At 31.7% G+C, this 17,610-nt stretch overlaps 1 protein-coding gene across 1 annotated transcript in view; it reads right to left on the bottom strand.

Annotated features, from left to right (window-relative positions):
• LOC126735716 (nuclear anchorage protein 1-like) overlaps window positions 1-17,610 on the bottom strand; it is a 178,206-nt gene that overhangs the window by 22,642 nt on the left and 137,954 nt on the right. Inside the window, exon 54 of the mRNA XM_050439795.1 lies at window positions 6,884-7,046. Within this exon, the coding sequence (XP_050295752.1) occupies window positions 6,884-7,046 (163 nt within the window). The remainder of the gene's footprint in view (window positions 1-6,883; window positions 7,047-17,610) is intronic.

The following is a 17,610-nucleotide window of genomic DNA, read 5'->3' as shown; positions in this document are numbered from 1 at the left end:
CTTATTATCACCGATGTGGACATAAAAAAATCACAGCCAACAAAACTAAGAAAACGGGAATGATCGATGACGTGGCCATCCCACTAACCCAAAATGTCACAAAAACGGAGAACAAAAAAATTGAAATGCTAAGATCTAGTAATAGAAATGAAAAGAATATAGAATTTGTCTAGAATAGATATTCTACCAATAGTAATATCTGTTAAGGGAATTTTTTTCTAAACGATATAAAAATTTCTTAAAAAAAGCCCTACTACCAACTGATCTTGACACGTGCCATTGGTAGCAGCGTGATTCTGTATATACTGCATTAATAATAATAATAATGAAGCTCAATGCGCTCAGTACTAGGTTGAGAAGATATTTACAATGAAACAGGAAAAAGAGGGTAAACCACAAGGAATAATGGAAGAAGTTCTACAGCTCACTGAACACTCAATCAAGAAGACTCGAAGAAAGCAATAATACCAGATAAACAAAGCATTGAAACAGGTCATTCCTAAGTGGTTGAAAAAGAAGATGAGAATACAGATGTAGGAGCAATGAAACAACCAGAACTAAGTGAGAAACGAGTTTCTGAAATTGTCAAAAACAGTAATAGTTAGAAAAACCCTGATAGTGACCGTCTGCATAACTTCTGGTATAAAAAACTACCAATTTCTTACAAAAAACTAGCACCGTTCATAGAGGATTTTCTTAAAAATCTCGAGAAAGTCCTCTCGTTTATTACAAGGGGTAGAACCTACGTTTTACTAAAAGGAAAACAATCTAGAGATCCTTCAAAAAACAGTGCTCACCTACCTACAGACTATTTATAGGATTATAAAGATTCTATTAAAAAACCACATAAAGGATCTTAATAAAATGACTGAAGAACAAAAAGGATGTAGAAAGGATGTAAAGAGCAACATTGACCCCACTATACTTAAAGTGGTCCAGAAGAAGATTTAGTAGCTCTAGTTCTCTTAGCCCTAAGTCTACTGTCTAAGACACTGAATAGAACAGGAACAGGATACTTCCTGAAAGACTAATAAGATCATCAGTTATATGTGGATGACCTCAAACTTTATGCTCCGTCACATGACAAGTTTAAGCAACTCATCCAACAGGTAGAAGTGTTTCTAATGTCATTAGCAAGAAATTTGTATTGGACTAGTGGAAGATCGAAACTATAGAAAAATGTGTGTTTATTCAAAAACGTACAATAAGGAGATGGGAGGCTCATAGAGAGTATGATAGGAGAAGACACGTACAAGCATCTTGAATACGAGCAACCCAAGAGAACTGAACATAACAAAATAAAGGAAAACCTCACAAACCTCGTAAAAGTCAAGAAAGGATGTAGGACCAACCTAACCAGCAAGAACATGTTTAAGGCTCTTAACACCAGGACTATACCAGTTCTCACATATTCTTTTAGAGTGAATTGAGATGACTCTACACCGCAAACACCATTTAAGTCAAGTACAGTCAGAATTACACTTCCTTGCAATTAGGGAGGTAGAGGATTTATAGAAATCAAGAACAAGAGATAGAAAAGACAAAGAAATAAACAGATATGTAGCAAGGAGAAGAAACATCGGGAATGGCAAGGACTGTCATGCCTGAATGGCATGTGAGACACCCTTATGAACTCGATTTTGCATTAAACACGTGGTTGAAGAGAGGAGAGCTCTTTCCTGAAATAGACGACTTTGCTATAGCCATTCAAGACCAGCTAATGAAGACGTGGAACTACTTAAAGCATATTGTAAGAGACCGCACGATAGGAGATGATAGGTGTAGAAAATGCAAAGAAAAATCGGAGTTGTTTGTTAAGCCCAATAAATCTCTATGAAGTTGTTCTGCCGGTGGTCGGTCACTTAAGCAAAGTTTAACTTAAGGAATTGATGGTAACAGTTCACAAAGTGATCAAGGATAATGAACCAGTTCCTCCTACACCTTCTTCATCAGAGAGTCAAGTTGAGTATTATTGAAGAACCTGGTAAAGCTATTGAGGAATCCTTAAAAAATTGATAAAAGTTTGACAATATCTGGCAAGGAAGTAGAGCACTTAAGGCAACTAAGAGAACCTTTTGAAAAATTAGATGAAGTTGAAACGCAGTTCAAAGATCCAGTATAGAGGCCGACAGTTACTGAGGTACAAGCTTTTAAAAAAATTTTTTGAAAACTGGGCTATCATTATTTGAAAAATCTGTGTCAGAAATAGTGGCTTCTTTAGCTCAACTTGAGACTAATGAATCAGTGATCAAACTTTTGCTAGAACTTGTACAAAAGGCTTAAGTGATCTGGCTTCCCTGACTTTGAAAGTGACAATATATTGAACCTGTGAAAAACTCAAGAATGCCAATGGAACAAATGCAAAAGCAGCACATATCATAATTTCCAAAGCTGCTTTTAGAGCTTAGCAAACATCAATAATTTAAATGCTTGACTGCAGCGGCTATTTCAAAGGGATGAAAATTAATTAATAACTGACCAGGTATACATACGAAGCTTTAAGCAACCTCATTTCTTTTGATCATTGAAGGTAATCTGTTTATTAAAGTCAAGTCAAAATGAGCTCACTGCTATAAAAACCAAAACGTAAATTTGACCCTAAACAATTGAATAAATGTTGTAAGAACTCGGAAAGTTGCTTGGAGCAAAATCGTCTACTGCTAATCGAGACCCAATTACTGAAAACCTTTTTGATACCCCTACAAGACTTTTAGCAGGTCATTTCTAACATTTCACAATCATTAAGTGATGCTCACAAAAAGCTTTGCAGAAACTTGAACAAATTTTAAATTCTTTCATTGTAAGGAATGACGTTAAGAAACTTAGAAAAGAAAATGATAAACCTGAAATTGTTGCTGCTGTCATTATTAGGCTTCAAGAACCACTGGAACAAACAATTGAATGCTTAAAAGCGGCTGAAAATACTGATAATAGCAATAAGACTCTGCAACAAAAGCTTGATTACTTCTGAAATAATTGTGGTAGAAATGCCTAAAAGCTAGTTAAAGAACTTAATAAGGACAGACATGATTACAGAGATTTAGTCAACTTGGAAAAGTCTTTGAAAAGTTATCAGCAAAGCAACATAAATACTGATGAAGGGTCTTTAGAGAAAATTTCCAGTCTAGCTGATTCAATAAAGATACTTTTAGATAACTCGCTGCTGGCTACTTAATCAACGAGATTGAAATAGTTGATATGCTAAAAGATCTTAAGCAGATTGTTAAGATGAAATCACCGCGATTTTTAGTGCTTTATCTCAAATGTACATCTCCAAAAACCCTCAGCTTATTAGAGATGTAACCAATACTGTAAATGGGAAGAGTAATCGCATTGCAAAGCAGTAAGTTAGTATGCATTGACAGTGCTTTTCATATTCACATCAAAAAACGATTTTCTTTATGGCATAATCAGCGTAAGAATAAAAATTTAACTTGACATCATTTTATTTTGGTTTCATAAGGAATTTTCTCCCTGTTTTTCTAAAAAATTTATTCAAACTTATTTGTAACTTCTTACAGAGCCAGTTGAACAAGTCGCATAGTTCTTAATGTTAGTTGCAATTACTTAAATTCACCTGCATCTGTTTAAGTAATAACTAATTGTCAAATAAATTTGTGTTAATATTAAGGTGCGATAAGGTTGGTTTTAGTTGAATCAGGCCACTTGAGAGACATTTAATTGTAAGGGAAACCGCGAAAATTATGTCTTAATGAAACGAAATAAATTAAAGCTGATAAAAAGTGCTCTAAATCCTTCATAAAAATATATCCAGCTGCGCAAAGGTAAACCGTTCTCGCATATTAAACAGAGTACAAACGGCCACCGCCCATAACGAGAGATCCGATGGGCGCCGCAGGCCCCTCTGCTCATTAATCAACGGTACAAACAAATTTATAGCTTAAAAATAAGTAATACAATTAATAATATTGTAAAGAGAAATGCACATATTATATTCGTTAAGTGCACTTATATCCCGGCGCGAAAGCTATTCGCTAGTTATTTATTGGCCGTAATTGCCGCTCGCGGCGGAATAACCTTAAATCATTTAATTACGGCACGCAAGTAGCTGAATTTGGTTTAATCAGACTACCGACCTTTTGCGTCGGATTCATTTCTTAATAATAAACTATTATAGTTGTGCCATTGTATAAGAAACTTTAAACGTAATATATCACCGGTATATGGCATTTAAATGTTATTAGAAAAATATAAAGCTGATTTAGCAGGGCGTGCGTAACCGCTAGGCGGTAGATTCAAAGGGGCGGATAAATAAATTACCACATCAAACATCTAAGAATTGAATATAAAGTTTGACGCATTTTTAATCCCTTTTCTTAAAAATTAAGGTGTCAAAGACCATCTCGGGCGGCAAATATACTAATAAATTATTAAATAAATGTAGACATAAATTACAAATAATAAATCTAATAAAATTGTTGTCAAACAGAAAATGTAATAATTTATTTATTTTTTAATTATCTAATGAAAAACTATATAATGTTTTCCTCAAGACTTTTTGTGCTAAAAAAAATATTTCTTCTAATAAAAACTGAATTTGTTTTTTTAAACTCCCAATTTATTCAGATATTCGTGAGTACCCAGGGTATGAGATGCTCGGATAACAAAAAAAATATATCACAAATTTCTCACGAATATAAACAATTTTAGATATTTCTGGGATACTCTATCTCAAATATCAAGTCAAATTTAAAAGTATACAGGTTGGCGAATCAATCACTACGCATAGAGCGGTGCTTAAACGTAAAAAAGGGCAACGTGCACGCATGAATTTCGTTCAATCTGCCTCTGGTCTGCTACGTCGTTGTTTTTAGTACGACCTTAATAAGCGGCTTACTTTGATGGGGCAACTATATAACGTGCAATGAAATTTTGCGAAATATTACACGAAAGTTCAAGATTGTACAACCCACATAGAATCGTAATCTTAAAATGTTTATTATGATGTGTATCGCATAATAAAATTAAAGCGTTATTTAAATTAAAATAAATTATAAACTCTGGTAGAAGTAAGAAATGTTAAACTTTATACAAGAATAAAATTAAAAAAAAACTTAACAAATATAAATTTTCTATTAGGCTCAAACAGGTCTTCTTTGTCTAAACAATATCTTCCAAAAGAACTTCGGGTTAAACTGGCACCTTCAATAATATTCCCTCGCAACTTAATACACAGGTAATGGTTATATTATTACCACTTAATTTCTTCAATATAGAGAGACAGTAGTGGTAGGATATTTAAAATCTCCACAATTCTACAATTCATCCTAGTATAGTGTAGCAAGGAACAAACAGGAAATGTCTTATGTGATGCAAGATTTCATAGCTATTTATCCTTATCCATCCTATAATTAATTTAGGGAATAAATTGCTCTTGAATTTGAGTTATATATTTCTTCTGTTTTTCATGCATTATTCTCGTCTGGGCATGACTTTTGTTAGATACCTCATGATCTTTACTTCAATCATCTGTGGACTGTTTGATTGGAAGTTATACTGGGAAATATAAGCCTTCATTCTATTTACTATTTTCCCATATTTTTCGTTAATAATTAGGAAAAGTGTTTGTTAAAAATTCTTTTACCGAATTATGAGCAGGACAGTCATTTTATTGAAAATAGATCGTTCCCTAGTCTAAATCTGAGAGGATTTGAATGGCAGAATTTTTTTGCCGCAACACAAAGCATTTTGGGGCATTTAAAGTATCCTAAATAAGAAATGCCCCTATAATATGGTCAACCAAAATACAAGCCCAAACATTCAATTTTTGAGGATTTCATTCTTCGCCACCGATATTCGGGAAATATCTCCTGAATTTTTAAATATTTGAAATATCTATACCCATTTTTCTACTTGATCGTGTTGAATCCACTTCTAGGGTACTATAAACCATTTATTTCTTTCTGTCGTTTTTGCTCCTGAACCACTTTAGTGTGGCATTAGTGACAATCTTGAAGACAAAAACATGTCCCAAAATTTGAAACCACATTTAAACAGCCATAGAAAGTTGATAAAAATATAATAGTGCTTTAAAATTCAACAGGGCAGCATGCAGTCACACAGGAAAATCAGTACAGGAAAATGAGTAATCTGTAAAGATAAAAGCAACAAATCCCTATCAGACGACTGGAGGCAGCAGCTAATCTACGAGAGGAAGCGGTATTGCCACTATTTTTGACAATGAGTATTCTTCAATTCTCCAACCCGTATATAAATCTGAATGTCTGTCGCCATATTCGCTTATAACTGAGGAACCATAATACAGAATCGCGTGAAAATTTGCACAGTTATAGGCATGATTTTATTCGCAAACTTGAAATCAAATTTGCAATAACATTATCTATTCCAGAATACAGAATAGCTAAACTTGCTCACGGGGCGCCCTCGCTTCCACTTTCAAACTACGCAAGTAAAATCGGTAAAGTGGAAAACATTTAATACTAGATGGAGTTGTAACCGCCAAGTCACCTTCAAATTATTGACAATCTTCCGATCTGTGGGGTTAGGCTAATACATTATAAAACACCTACAGAGATTGGAACAACCCTTAAATTCGCCATGGGAATTAAGGAAACCCCGAATTTACCTGAGTGTTCTCCGGTTACTGCATTTGACGGTAATTTTTAGGTGACATTGATTCTTGAATTTCTTAGAGATATAACGATCGATGAGTTTTTTTAAAGCTTTCATATGAACACTATCTTTTGGAGGTGTGAAACTTGAAATGTCAATTGAGTCAAGGAAATGTTAATTTTTCTTATAGAAAAAGGATAATTAAGGTTTAATTATCAAAAAACTAGAAAAACATACACGTTTTAAAAAAATCTGATATTCAAGTAATTAAAATTTAATAAATACTAACCTTCAACAGATACCGAGGCAAACTGGCCATCGCCCCCATAGTCGTTTTCAACTGTGACGTCATATTTTCCGCTATCATCTGTGGTGATGTTTTGCAGCAGCAAACAGGAAACTCCATCTCCAGATGTGATGCTTGTGCGTTCATCGTTTTTCAGTTCTTTGCCCTGTAAAACATTTTTTTTTAAGTTAATACTACACTCCTATAGCTTTTAATAAGTACTCTCAATTTTATTGAACCAGATATTGACTAGTACAGTTAAATTATGTAAAGAATTGTTATATTTTGCATATTAGCATCATGGACAATGGCAATCGGATTTTTTTCCATCAAACTTATCAGCTTTCAAAGTAATCCTAGATTTTTGAAAATCCGACTGTGTACCCAAGGGTCTGTTTTGGGCCTCATCTTATTTTTGATCTACATAATATTCTGTCTTTTTCACAGAATATGGGTCTTAAAATTTCCTTAGTTCCTAATGATAGAATATTTTTCATGAGTCGGTGTGGAAATAATATGACAAAAAATAAGATATGCAGAGATTGTAGGAGAACAAATACAAGAAGATCGAGACATAAATATTATAAACACAAAAAGAGCAAAAGATCTACAAAAGACAGTAAAAGCGAACAAAACACCATCTAAGTCAAGAAACACAATAACTAATTGAACATCGAACGTCGTTATTAAGGGATCGAACAAATAACAAAGATACTACATCACAAATGAAGACAATAAGGAAAAGAGTAAGAGCAGATAACAGAAAATTCAAAAACTTAAGTATAAGAGAAACGCTAAAAACAATTAAGGATAAAAATAAACGAAGGAAAACAACAAATAACAAAGCTATTGAATGAAAAAGAAAAAGGTGGTTTCTGATGAAGAAATATTTAATTTTAAGTGGTGCAGATCCAAATATATTGCAGGATTTTTATCCAAGGATTTTTTTGGTAAAAGAAATGTTGGTCAAAAGTTCCCAGATCACAATCTAGATTTAATTTATTTGCTAAATTTACACATTATATTTTCTCCGTTAGTAATCAGCATATGACAGAAATTGGTAATGTTAAATAAAAATACAAGCCAATATCATTGATAGAAAGATTGAAAATATTGACATCAATTTCAGGAGTTTTATCTGTTTTCTATTAGTTATTGAGGAATGAAGAGAGGACAGTAGGATACCACAGATACTTTGAGCATGCAATTTCTCATTTAAGAGATTATGGTTGATTCTGTAAAATGCTTTGGGAAAATGAGTGTGAATACAGCATACCGTTCTACTTTGATGTATATTTATCACTTAATTGTATATTATTTATGTGAACTTATTTGTAAAGTTACTGGTTAACTGTCAAATGATTTGATAGTCCATGTTCCTGTGGAATGCAAAATGCAAGGTATAAAAAATTCGGTTTTAAGTGATTAGTGATAGCAATCTGATTGCCTTGGTTCTTGTAGATGACAAATTCAATTTTGCAGCATTTCTGCATGAACTTGTTAAATATTAGCCACAAGGGTCTAAGCCACCAGGGAGATATGCCATGTGTTCCTGGACTCTGAGTTACATCAATCTCAGAAATCTTTATAAAGACATCGATGATATTCAAAGATTAAGAGCTGACCTCTACTTTATCGGTAAATGGAAACTTTGAAACAATGATGGTCTATCATAGTGATGATCACTCTCTGAAGTTAAAGCATACACTGATGAAAAGTGGTCCGCAAACAATTTATATGAGGCATGTTCAAATCATTGTAAACGTTTGTTAACAGAGATAGACTTATAAACCTACATAGAGAAAAGTAAAAAAAACAGTGGAAAACTATTCAAGGTTAGAAATAGAGGATCAGATAACGACATTTTAGATCGAAAACGCCTTCAAATACATGCACCATAATAAAGCTCCCAGGGGAAGATGGTAAATTATAGTCTCTAAAAATGAAACAGGTTAATGAGTACAACATAATACTCTGGGTCTCAATGATAGATTATGAAAAAGCCTTCGACTGAATAGAGATATGGGCAGTATTAAATGCTCTAAGCAACGCAAGAATCGATGATAGGTATACGAACATGATCAAACATATCTATCACAAGAGAAGATTAAAACACGGAGATTCGATGTCCCCCAAACTATTCACATTGACTATGGAGAACATGTTCAGAAAACTAAACTGGCAGAAAAGGGTATCCTCATAAACGGCGAAAGCCTAAGTTACCTTAAATTTGCGGATGACACCACATTAAAAACATGTGACCAAGATAAATTGCAGAGAAGGACTAAATAAGAAATCAGAGCAAAGAGACCTAAAAACTAACCAATAATATACATCAGAAAATTACTCAATAAATTTAAAGTGGTTGTATTCCCAAGAAAACTTCCAAGGCCGTTTTACAGATCAGCTTTTAAATAAAACTAAAACCATTATAAAATCTTTACTGAGGTTTTCAGGCCTTTGACTGTATTAAGATAATTAAAACACAAAAATCGAATAAAAAAATACACATCTTTTCCTTTTAAAATGATCCTTAAAAAAAAACTTAAAATACAGCACATTTTCTCACATAAACAAACTAGCTTTTCCTTTAGAAACAATTAACACTAATAATAAACATATGGGACTGTTATTTGTCATTGGAAAACGGATATATTCATTTTAATGAATAGTTAAGACGTAAATTATTTACAATCGGAGCAATTAGTAGTTTATGAGAGTAGTTTTGTTAACCTTTGCTACAATATAATTATTACGTTTCCATTATAAAATCAAACATATTAATTATTTATTGGGTATATAAATCATTTTACGTACGTATATAGATTTAAATTAATATCCTTATCCGATATATACGATGCTAATAAATTTATTATGTATATTTCATGGGAAAAATTATTGCGACATAGAATGAATTATCTGTACAGTATACAAATAATTTTTTAAAAGTTTTGAGTTAAACCTATACATTTTCCAATGAGAAATTGCTGCCTAACCTAACTTACTTCCTACACCAATACGGTACATTTATCTAAAAAAAGAAACTAATGAGCAGAAACCGTAACTTGGTTCTGTAAATCCCACGTTGCCTTATTAAAATCCCCTTTATGGTTATAATAGTCATTTAATAAAATTTATACTGGTAATTAGTCGAGTCATTGGGGTCCTAAATACGACTGTTTTCAGTATAGTCTATTTTAAAATAAAACAACTTTCATCGGCGTATAAAATTAATAACATAAAAACGGTGTATACACGAGCTGAATATAAATTGATGGTTTTCACAAGGTGCATCTTTTGACTCGACGTGATTCATTCTCGTTAAAAACAATCATTGATGAATTATTTAGAGTTATTGAAAAGTTTAAATAGTTGACTAATAAAAATATAAACTTATTTCTTGGTAATAGATGCATGGAAAAGTCAAACCTATTCTCCAAGATTTCGGTTTTTCTCGGATGTATTCGGGATTAGTGAAGAACTTTTTTTTTAACAGGAAATACAGGAATATTTTTTTGAATTTACACCACTTGTAACTCTTACTTAAAAGAACTTTAATAAAGGAATGAACACTATTTTTTTAAAACTTCGCAATTTCTTGGATTTAAGATTTACAGTTTTAATTTTTGGCGGTAAATGCAGAAATCAATAAATTATATCTGTGAGTTTTCATTATAGCCATAATTAATACCAGCTTTGATCTAAAATTGAATAGTGGTCCTCAAAGAAGCAATCTTGCCCTTTTCCATATTTTTCAATGATATCACTAGTACTGTTACATCTGAGTGTCATTTATGTCAGTAAATATTTCGCATCATAGAATCTTAAGAAAATAGTATGTATGCCAATCTCAAATATTCACAACGACAAAATTATAATTATAGGTTAGGTAACATCCCTGTAGAACATATAGACTTTATGAAGAATCTAGGGATTATAACTGACTTACATTCAACCTACATATTTATATTGTTAAATTTTCCTTGAAAATGGTTGGTTTATTTCTTTATGCAATAGTCTAATTAAGTCTAAATTATTTTATGCAGCAATGGTGTAGTACTATAATGTCCATATAGATAAACCCGAATATGTACAGTGTAGGCTTTTAACATATCTATGCTTTAAAATTGATGGCGTATGATTCCAAAGGGGTATGACATCAGTTACTCCTACAAAGATTTAATTTTCTATTTTTAAGGCCCTGTGCTCTTCTAAGCATCCAGCTTTTTTAATTTAAACTATACAATTGTTGCAGCTCAACTTTTAAGTGTATTTGTACTTGTACTTTTTAGTCTCTTTTATCCACACTAGAAACACCTTCGCTTTTATTTAGAAAATAGACCTACTTAGACTTAACAAGAAATGCACCGTTATTTCAAGCCTGTTCGTGGTTTAATATTTTACAATGCAATAACGATATTGACCTGTTTAATATGCAGATTAATAAAAGAAACAATGCATTAATACATATCCATCCTAAAACTAGCATATTTGTAGAATTTTCGTTAAACTGATTCGAGCGAGCCTGTTAATATACATCGCATAATTTAGGGCCACAACAAAGGTGCATACAGTACGTGAAGTATTTGAAAATAGCTCTGTTGATCTTATAATGAGGCCTAGGGTATTTGAAGAAGATCTTATGATGGCATCAATATGAACACAGACTCTCTGGGTCACGAACAAATTTACAATTTAAAAGGGCAATATCATTTATAACGTAACCATAGTCTGTCTTATTTTTGAGCAAAAAAATTGATATCTTTAATTACATTTCTGAAGGTTAAGTGGGAGTCTATTAACTTTACACAATTCATAAACCCTATCAAGATCTGCTTGCAGCTGCATGGATGCAACAAAAAACTTAATGTCAATTTTTGTGGAAATTGATAAAAATCAAGAACAAAAATGAAGCAAGATTGGGGCACTACTTGAGGGAATATAGGTAGATGATGTGAACCCATTGATTCCGCAAATTGCGGTCTATCTGATAAGTAGCAAAAGATAAACTTTTCTATAATTTTTATATTATAGATTTTATGAAACTTATGTTCATTCACCAACCTAGTCTTGCAAATCTAGCAAAATCTATGTAGATGTTATCAAGTTAATAATTGCAATTTATGCGTTTCGCAGAAATGATGTTAAATTATTTATTACTATTTGTGTAATGTCTTATATTTTAATAATTAAACTATTTTATAATAATATAAAAAAACTGTATTTTGACTTGTAAAAGTACAACTCTTCTATATTATTTTATAAATAAACAATTTAATCTAATCTAATCTAAAGATCAATTAAAAAGATTTTTCTAAAGCCTTTGACAATATCAAATTTTTTTCAATCCAATACAAAATTACGCAATAACTCAAATAAAATGGTTGTATTTCCAAAAAAACCTCCATGGCCACTTTTGATAAAAAAGTCATCACCTTTCAAATGAAACTGAAAATTAAAAAAAAAAAAAGTTAAATTAGTAACTATTGATCTACACTGAAAAAACAGCTATAAATGCAAGTTTTAAAGGCCTTCGAAAAGTTGGTTAAAATGAAGATTCTTCATCATTCTTTCACCATTTCTTTTCTCCTGACGTAAAGATGGGGTAAATTTTTGCTTGTTTGGAGACGTTGGGAAAAGTGCTTGTACATAGTGATACATTAAAAAGGATACACAGAGTTCAGTGAAAAGTGTTTTAAGGATGATAATACATCTACATGATTTAATTCATAAATACGAATATTTTAAGAAGTAGATTGTAAATGACTGAAATCAGCAGACGGAGTGGAGCAGTTAAACGTGCTACCAAACATAATCAACCTACATTCCCAATTTTCAGTAGTTACAACAAAAAAACAACTGTTATTGTAATTCAAAATGTTCGGAATTCTGTTTCTTTCTTGTATAGATTTCGTAAATTTCTTGCCCATGATGTATAGAATTTTCAGTATTTTTATGCAAATAAACCTTATTCTCTACATCAATATAGGACTTCATGGATGCTCGTAAGGCTTTATTATATTATATTTCAGTCAACTATTGATTTAGTTCTTTTCCATCTACTACAACTTGTACTCTCCCTTAAGAGCTTCCAAAATTCAATAAACCCTTGATTTAATTTTCATTAATCTATAGTGTATTTTAAAGTTGACAGCTTAGTATGTCACATATTTGGTGCTTTTAAATTTTTTCTTTAATTTTACTTTAAAATTTTTGTAAACCGTTTATTTAAGCTATCTAAGTTATATAATGTTTTTTAACGGAACTTTTATTTTTTTAACGGTAAGTGCAGGGATCTTGTCGAATTTAACCGACTAGTAACTCTTATTTAAAAATCAAAATTATTTTCCAAGATGCGTGTTATTTCGATAAAGGAATATACGGAATTTTCAAATTTTTAAACGTAAAAGACCATAATTTGCCGAATTTAAGCCGTTGAAATAGAAACCATTTGCCAAGATTTCACATTTTATCGGGTATCTCGAGAAAGACTTTCCTAATCGAAGCTTGTCAAATTTAATCCATTATTAACTTTACTATAAACTAGAAGAGCAATAAACAATCAGAACTACCTTCCATTAAAGAACAATAGATTTTGATTTTTCTAGGATATCTGTTGGATACCTTCAATTTTTTCTTTTAAGCTTCAAAAGCAGTAAACTTGTCAAAGAGGTGGGCGTTTCGCGGATTTTCTGAAAATACTCGGAATTTCTTTTTAATGCCAAATACAAAAATCTTGCGAAATTTTAATCGAGTCGTAACTCTTACTTATAAAATCAGAATTATTTTCCAATATTCCGAGTTTTCTCGGTAAAGATTGCATGGAAATATCCGGAATTTTAACTTTTTTATGTAAAAAATGCGAAAATTTGAGAATTTAACCGACTTGTAGCGCTAATTTAAAAGAACCATGGAAACAGAAACCATTTTCCAAGATTTCGGTTTATTTCAGATATCCAAAGGCTCTAAATCTTAAGACTTTCTTAACGGTCATCCCCGAAGCTAGTCCAATTTAACCAATTCGTAATTTTTACTTTCTAGAGCAATGCAAATCAAAACTAGTTTCTATAAAACAACAACAGATTTTGATTTTTTTTACATCTGCTGGATACCTCAATTTTTTTCAAATTCTTAAGGGCTAAATGCCGCAAATTTGTCCAAGAGGTCGGCATTTCTCGTATTAATCGAAAATGCTGGGAATTTAATTTTTTTTTACGCTGATTTATTAGAGCCGTGGAAAATAGAAGCGATTTTTTACAACTTTGGTTTTCACGGATATCTCCAGAAAGGCTCGGAATTTCAAATCTTTTTTAACCACGCCCAAAGCTTGTCGAATGAAACTGATTCTTAAATCCCAACGTAAAATCACAGCTACTTTCCCTTAGGCAATAAATTTTAATATTTCTCGGATATCTACTAGCTACTAGTCAGTTAAATTTCACAAATTTCCGGATTTATGTTAAATAATTTTAAAGTTCCGGATATTTTCTTATATATATTATATTTCTTATATATGAGGAAACCCGCAATCTTGAAAAATTATTCCGATTTTTTAAGTAAGAATGACGAGTCGCTTAAAATCCACAAGCCTCGAGCATTTACCGATAAAAAAGTCCTGAAATTCTAAGTCTTTCCGGAGATATCGGAGAAAAACCGAAATCTTGAAAAATGATTTCTATTTTCCCCGGCTCTAGTAAATCAGCCTTACGAATCGGTTAAATTCAGTAAATTTTATATATTACGCTTAGAAATTCCAGATATTCCCATTTGAAGAACGCAAAACTAAATCCAAAGACGTATCGCTTTGGTACGAAACTCAACAGCGCAACCAACTAGTATCTGGAAAGATACTTCTATCATAATTAACACTAAAAAATTAATTAAACATCGAGTATTTTTGAGAAATATACGAGATGTGCCAGCCTCTTTGACAATCATAAAAATCAAAAAAATCGAGATATCCAGTAGATATCAACATTTGTTGTCTAAAGGAAAATAGTTCTGATTTTTTATTGGGAGATACGAATCTATTAAATTCGACAGGCTTTTAGAAAGGTTCTAAAATACGAGTCAAAAAAATTTAAATGTTTTTCTCGTATATCTCCGGCAAGAATCGGAATTTTATAACTTTCCTAACAGTAAATGCCCGAAGTGTCTTGAATTTCATCTTGATTTTTAACTCATACTTAATAGAACAATGAAAAATTAGAACTACGCACTGCTGACTACCCCAATTTTTTTAATTTTTAAGCTTTCTTTTTTCGGCTCGTAACTCTCTGCATTTCTGATATTTCAATAGTCAGCATCTTGCAATATAAGATATACATTTAATTAACGTTTCTCTGCTATTTATAAGAAACCTTGCATTATTTTTAATATTGTCTTTAAAAAAATATATGATAAGATCCATCCCACAATATCGCCAATTATAAACAAACCCATAATAATAAGGAAATAAGATCCCGCGTCCAACGAACAACCTTTCAAAGTATAAGTTTCATGATCAACCTATTAAGTTACCATATCTACATTAAGCTACGGTGTGTTCGCGATCTAATATGAGATTTTTTATGCCTCCGTGAACATAACTTTATGTCCTTAAAGCCATATATTATGGCAAGTGCGTAAGATGGTCGCCAGTTTAGAATAACCGAACAAAACGATCTTGTTCTTTATAAGGTTTTACTACGGATTCTCCTTAAGGGGACGGTAGCCATAAAGATAATTTGTTTGCGGTTTTTATATGTTTACGTCACAGAAATTTTGTCTTTTAGCAACACATATATTAATAGAAAAATCTGGAGTAAAAATGAGATGTATTAGAGTTTGATAGAGGTTTAGGTAAAAGCTCAAAATTGAGAAAGAAGTCTATACAAGATTGTACGCTCTACCATTTTGCTTCCGATTTCCTTGCTATCTGGATTCTTTATAATAACTCAAATGGGGCTATAAGAATGAAAATTGATGTTAGTGACTAAAGTGTTTTCTCTTGCAGTTCATCTAATTACAATGAAAAAATTTAATTTAATTACAATATAGGTACTATTCCTTATTAAGAATCTCCTATTCCTCTCTTAACTGAATTTCACGATAACGATTTTGCTTTGTTCGAAGTCCGCACAGCACTTTCGCACAAAATAACAGTTAAAATAATTAACTTTTAAAGTAATTTTTCAACAGTCGAAAATTACAGAGTACGGACACAGGTGTGAAAATCCATTTAATCATCGGCCGCTCAAATGGTTTCAGATTAGTCATACAACATTATTACGTATATAAAGTTGCGAGACGTTGCGTGTGTCGCTCGTAACGGAACAACAATACTTAATGGCACTAAATGATTATCATCAACTACCAACCATTTCGTGTGGCATTTTCAAAACCAATAATGAGTCTGTAATTGGTTATAATTTTGCGGAAATTTTATTGAATCATAAATTTGAAAAATTTATTTAATATCAGAGGAAGTAGGAAAATTTGAAAATTATAAGTACTGTCTGAAAATGAGTGTTTGACATTAAGAACATATATTTTTTAAGTGGATTTGAAACAGCGAAAATATTTCAAAATTTAAAGAAAATGCTAAGATTTTGGAGAAAAATTATGAAATAATAAAAGAAAGTCCATATTTTTAGATATATTATTGAAAATGTGAAAGTGAAAGAGATTAAGATCGACAACATAGAAGTTAAAAAACCGAAAAACTCCTGGAGCCGATAATAACAATAATGAACACATCATATGGGGCAATGGAGAGTAAGTTATGTTTATACCTATACATAAAAAGGGAGAGAAAAGTAACCCCAATAACTTTAAAAACATAACGCTATTGAGCTCGGTCCTTAAGCTCTTCTAAAATCATCATCAAATCTAACATTCTCATGGTGTCAATTTTTGAAGAACAGTGAGGATTTAGGTTCAATAAATCAATATGATGGATGCAATATATATATTACGCCAAATGATTTCGGCATTCAACAGGGTCCGACTACATGATGGAATCAAGATTCTAATCCAGAACAATATCGATTACCGGTACCAAAGAATTTTGCAAGAACTGACTAGCAGAAGTAGAACAAGAATAAAAACCAACGATGGAATGTCTGAGGAAGTTCAAATCAATACAGACATACGACAAGGTGAGAGCCTCAGTTCTACCCTGTTCAACATTATTATGAATCAAATCATTGAAAATATTAAAAAAGTGAACTCTGTAAATTGGATCGCCACCATTAAAGTATTATGCTACGCAGACGATGCAACGAGATGAGACGATTCCCGTACATTTAATATAAAAAAAAATAGGTAAAATATAAAATACATATGTAAAGTTAACTCTAGGTTTGATATATGTAATAATAATTAAGATGCATAGACTTAAGATATTAAAGTAAAAGAATAAATATTTAATAAATCATAAAGCACAGGAAAAGAAAAACATCATACTCTTAAGAGCTGGCATACTATCACAATAAGGGAGCACCAAGATATTCCTCCTAGAAATAATATTCTTTCACCAAAAGAACTTCTTTGATTTCAAATTATTAGAAGTAATTTTTTAAAGAAATGTATTGCCAGACATGATGGGTAATCGCTGCACCTCTCCAGTCTATCGAAGATTAGGGCAATATTCTCTCTAGGCATGTGTTGATATTATGAATACCTTCATGAGTTTAAAATTTGTGCATACTGCATTTTACATAAATAAGTTATTGTTACTAATGTTAATG

This window comes from Anthonomus grandis, chromosome 4, assembly GCF_022605725.1.
Source record: "Anthonomus grandis grandis chromosome 4, icAntGran1.3, whole genome shotgun sequence".
NCBI lineage: Eukaryota > Metazoa > Arthropoda > Insecta > Coleoptera > Curculionidae > Anthonomus > Anthonomus grandis.
The sequence above is the reverse complement of the archived record's forward strand: the minus strand, read 5'-3'. Positions and strand labels throughout refer to the sequence as shown.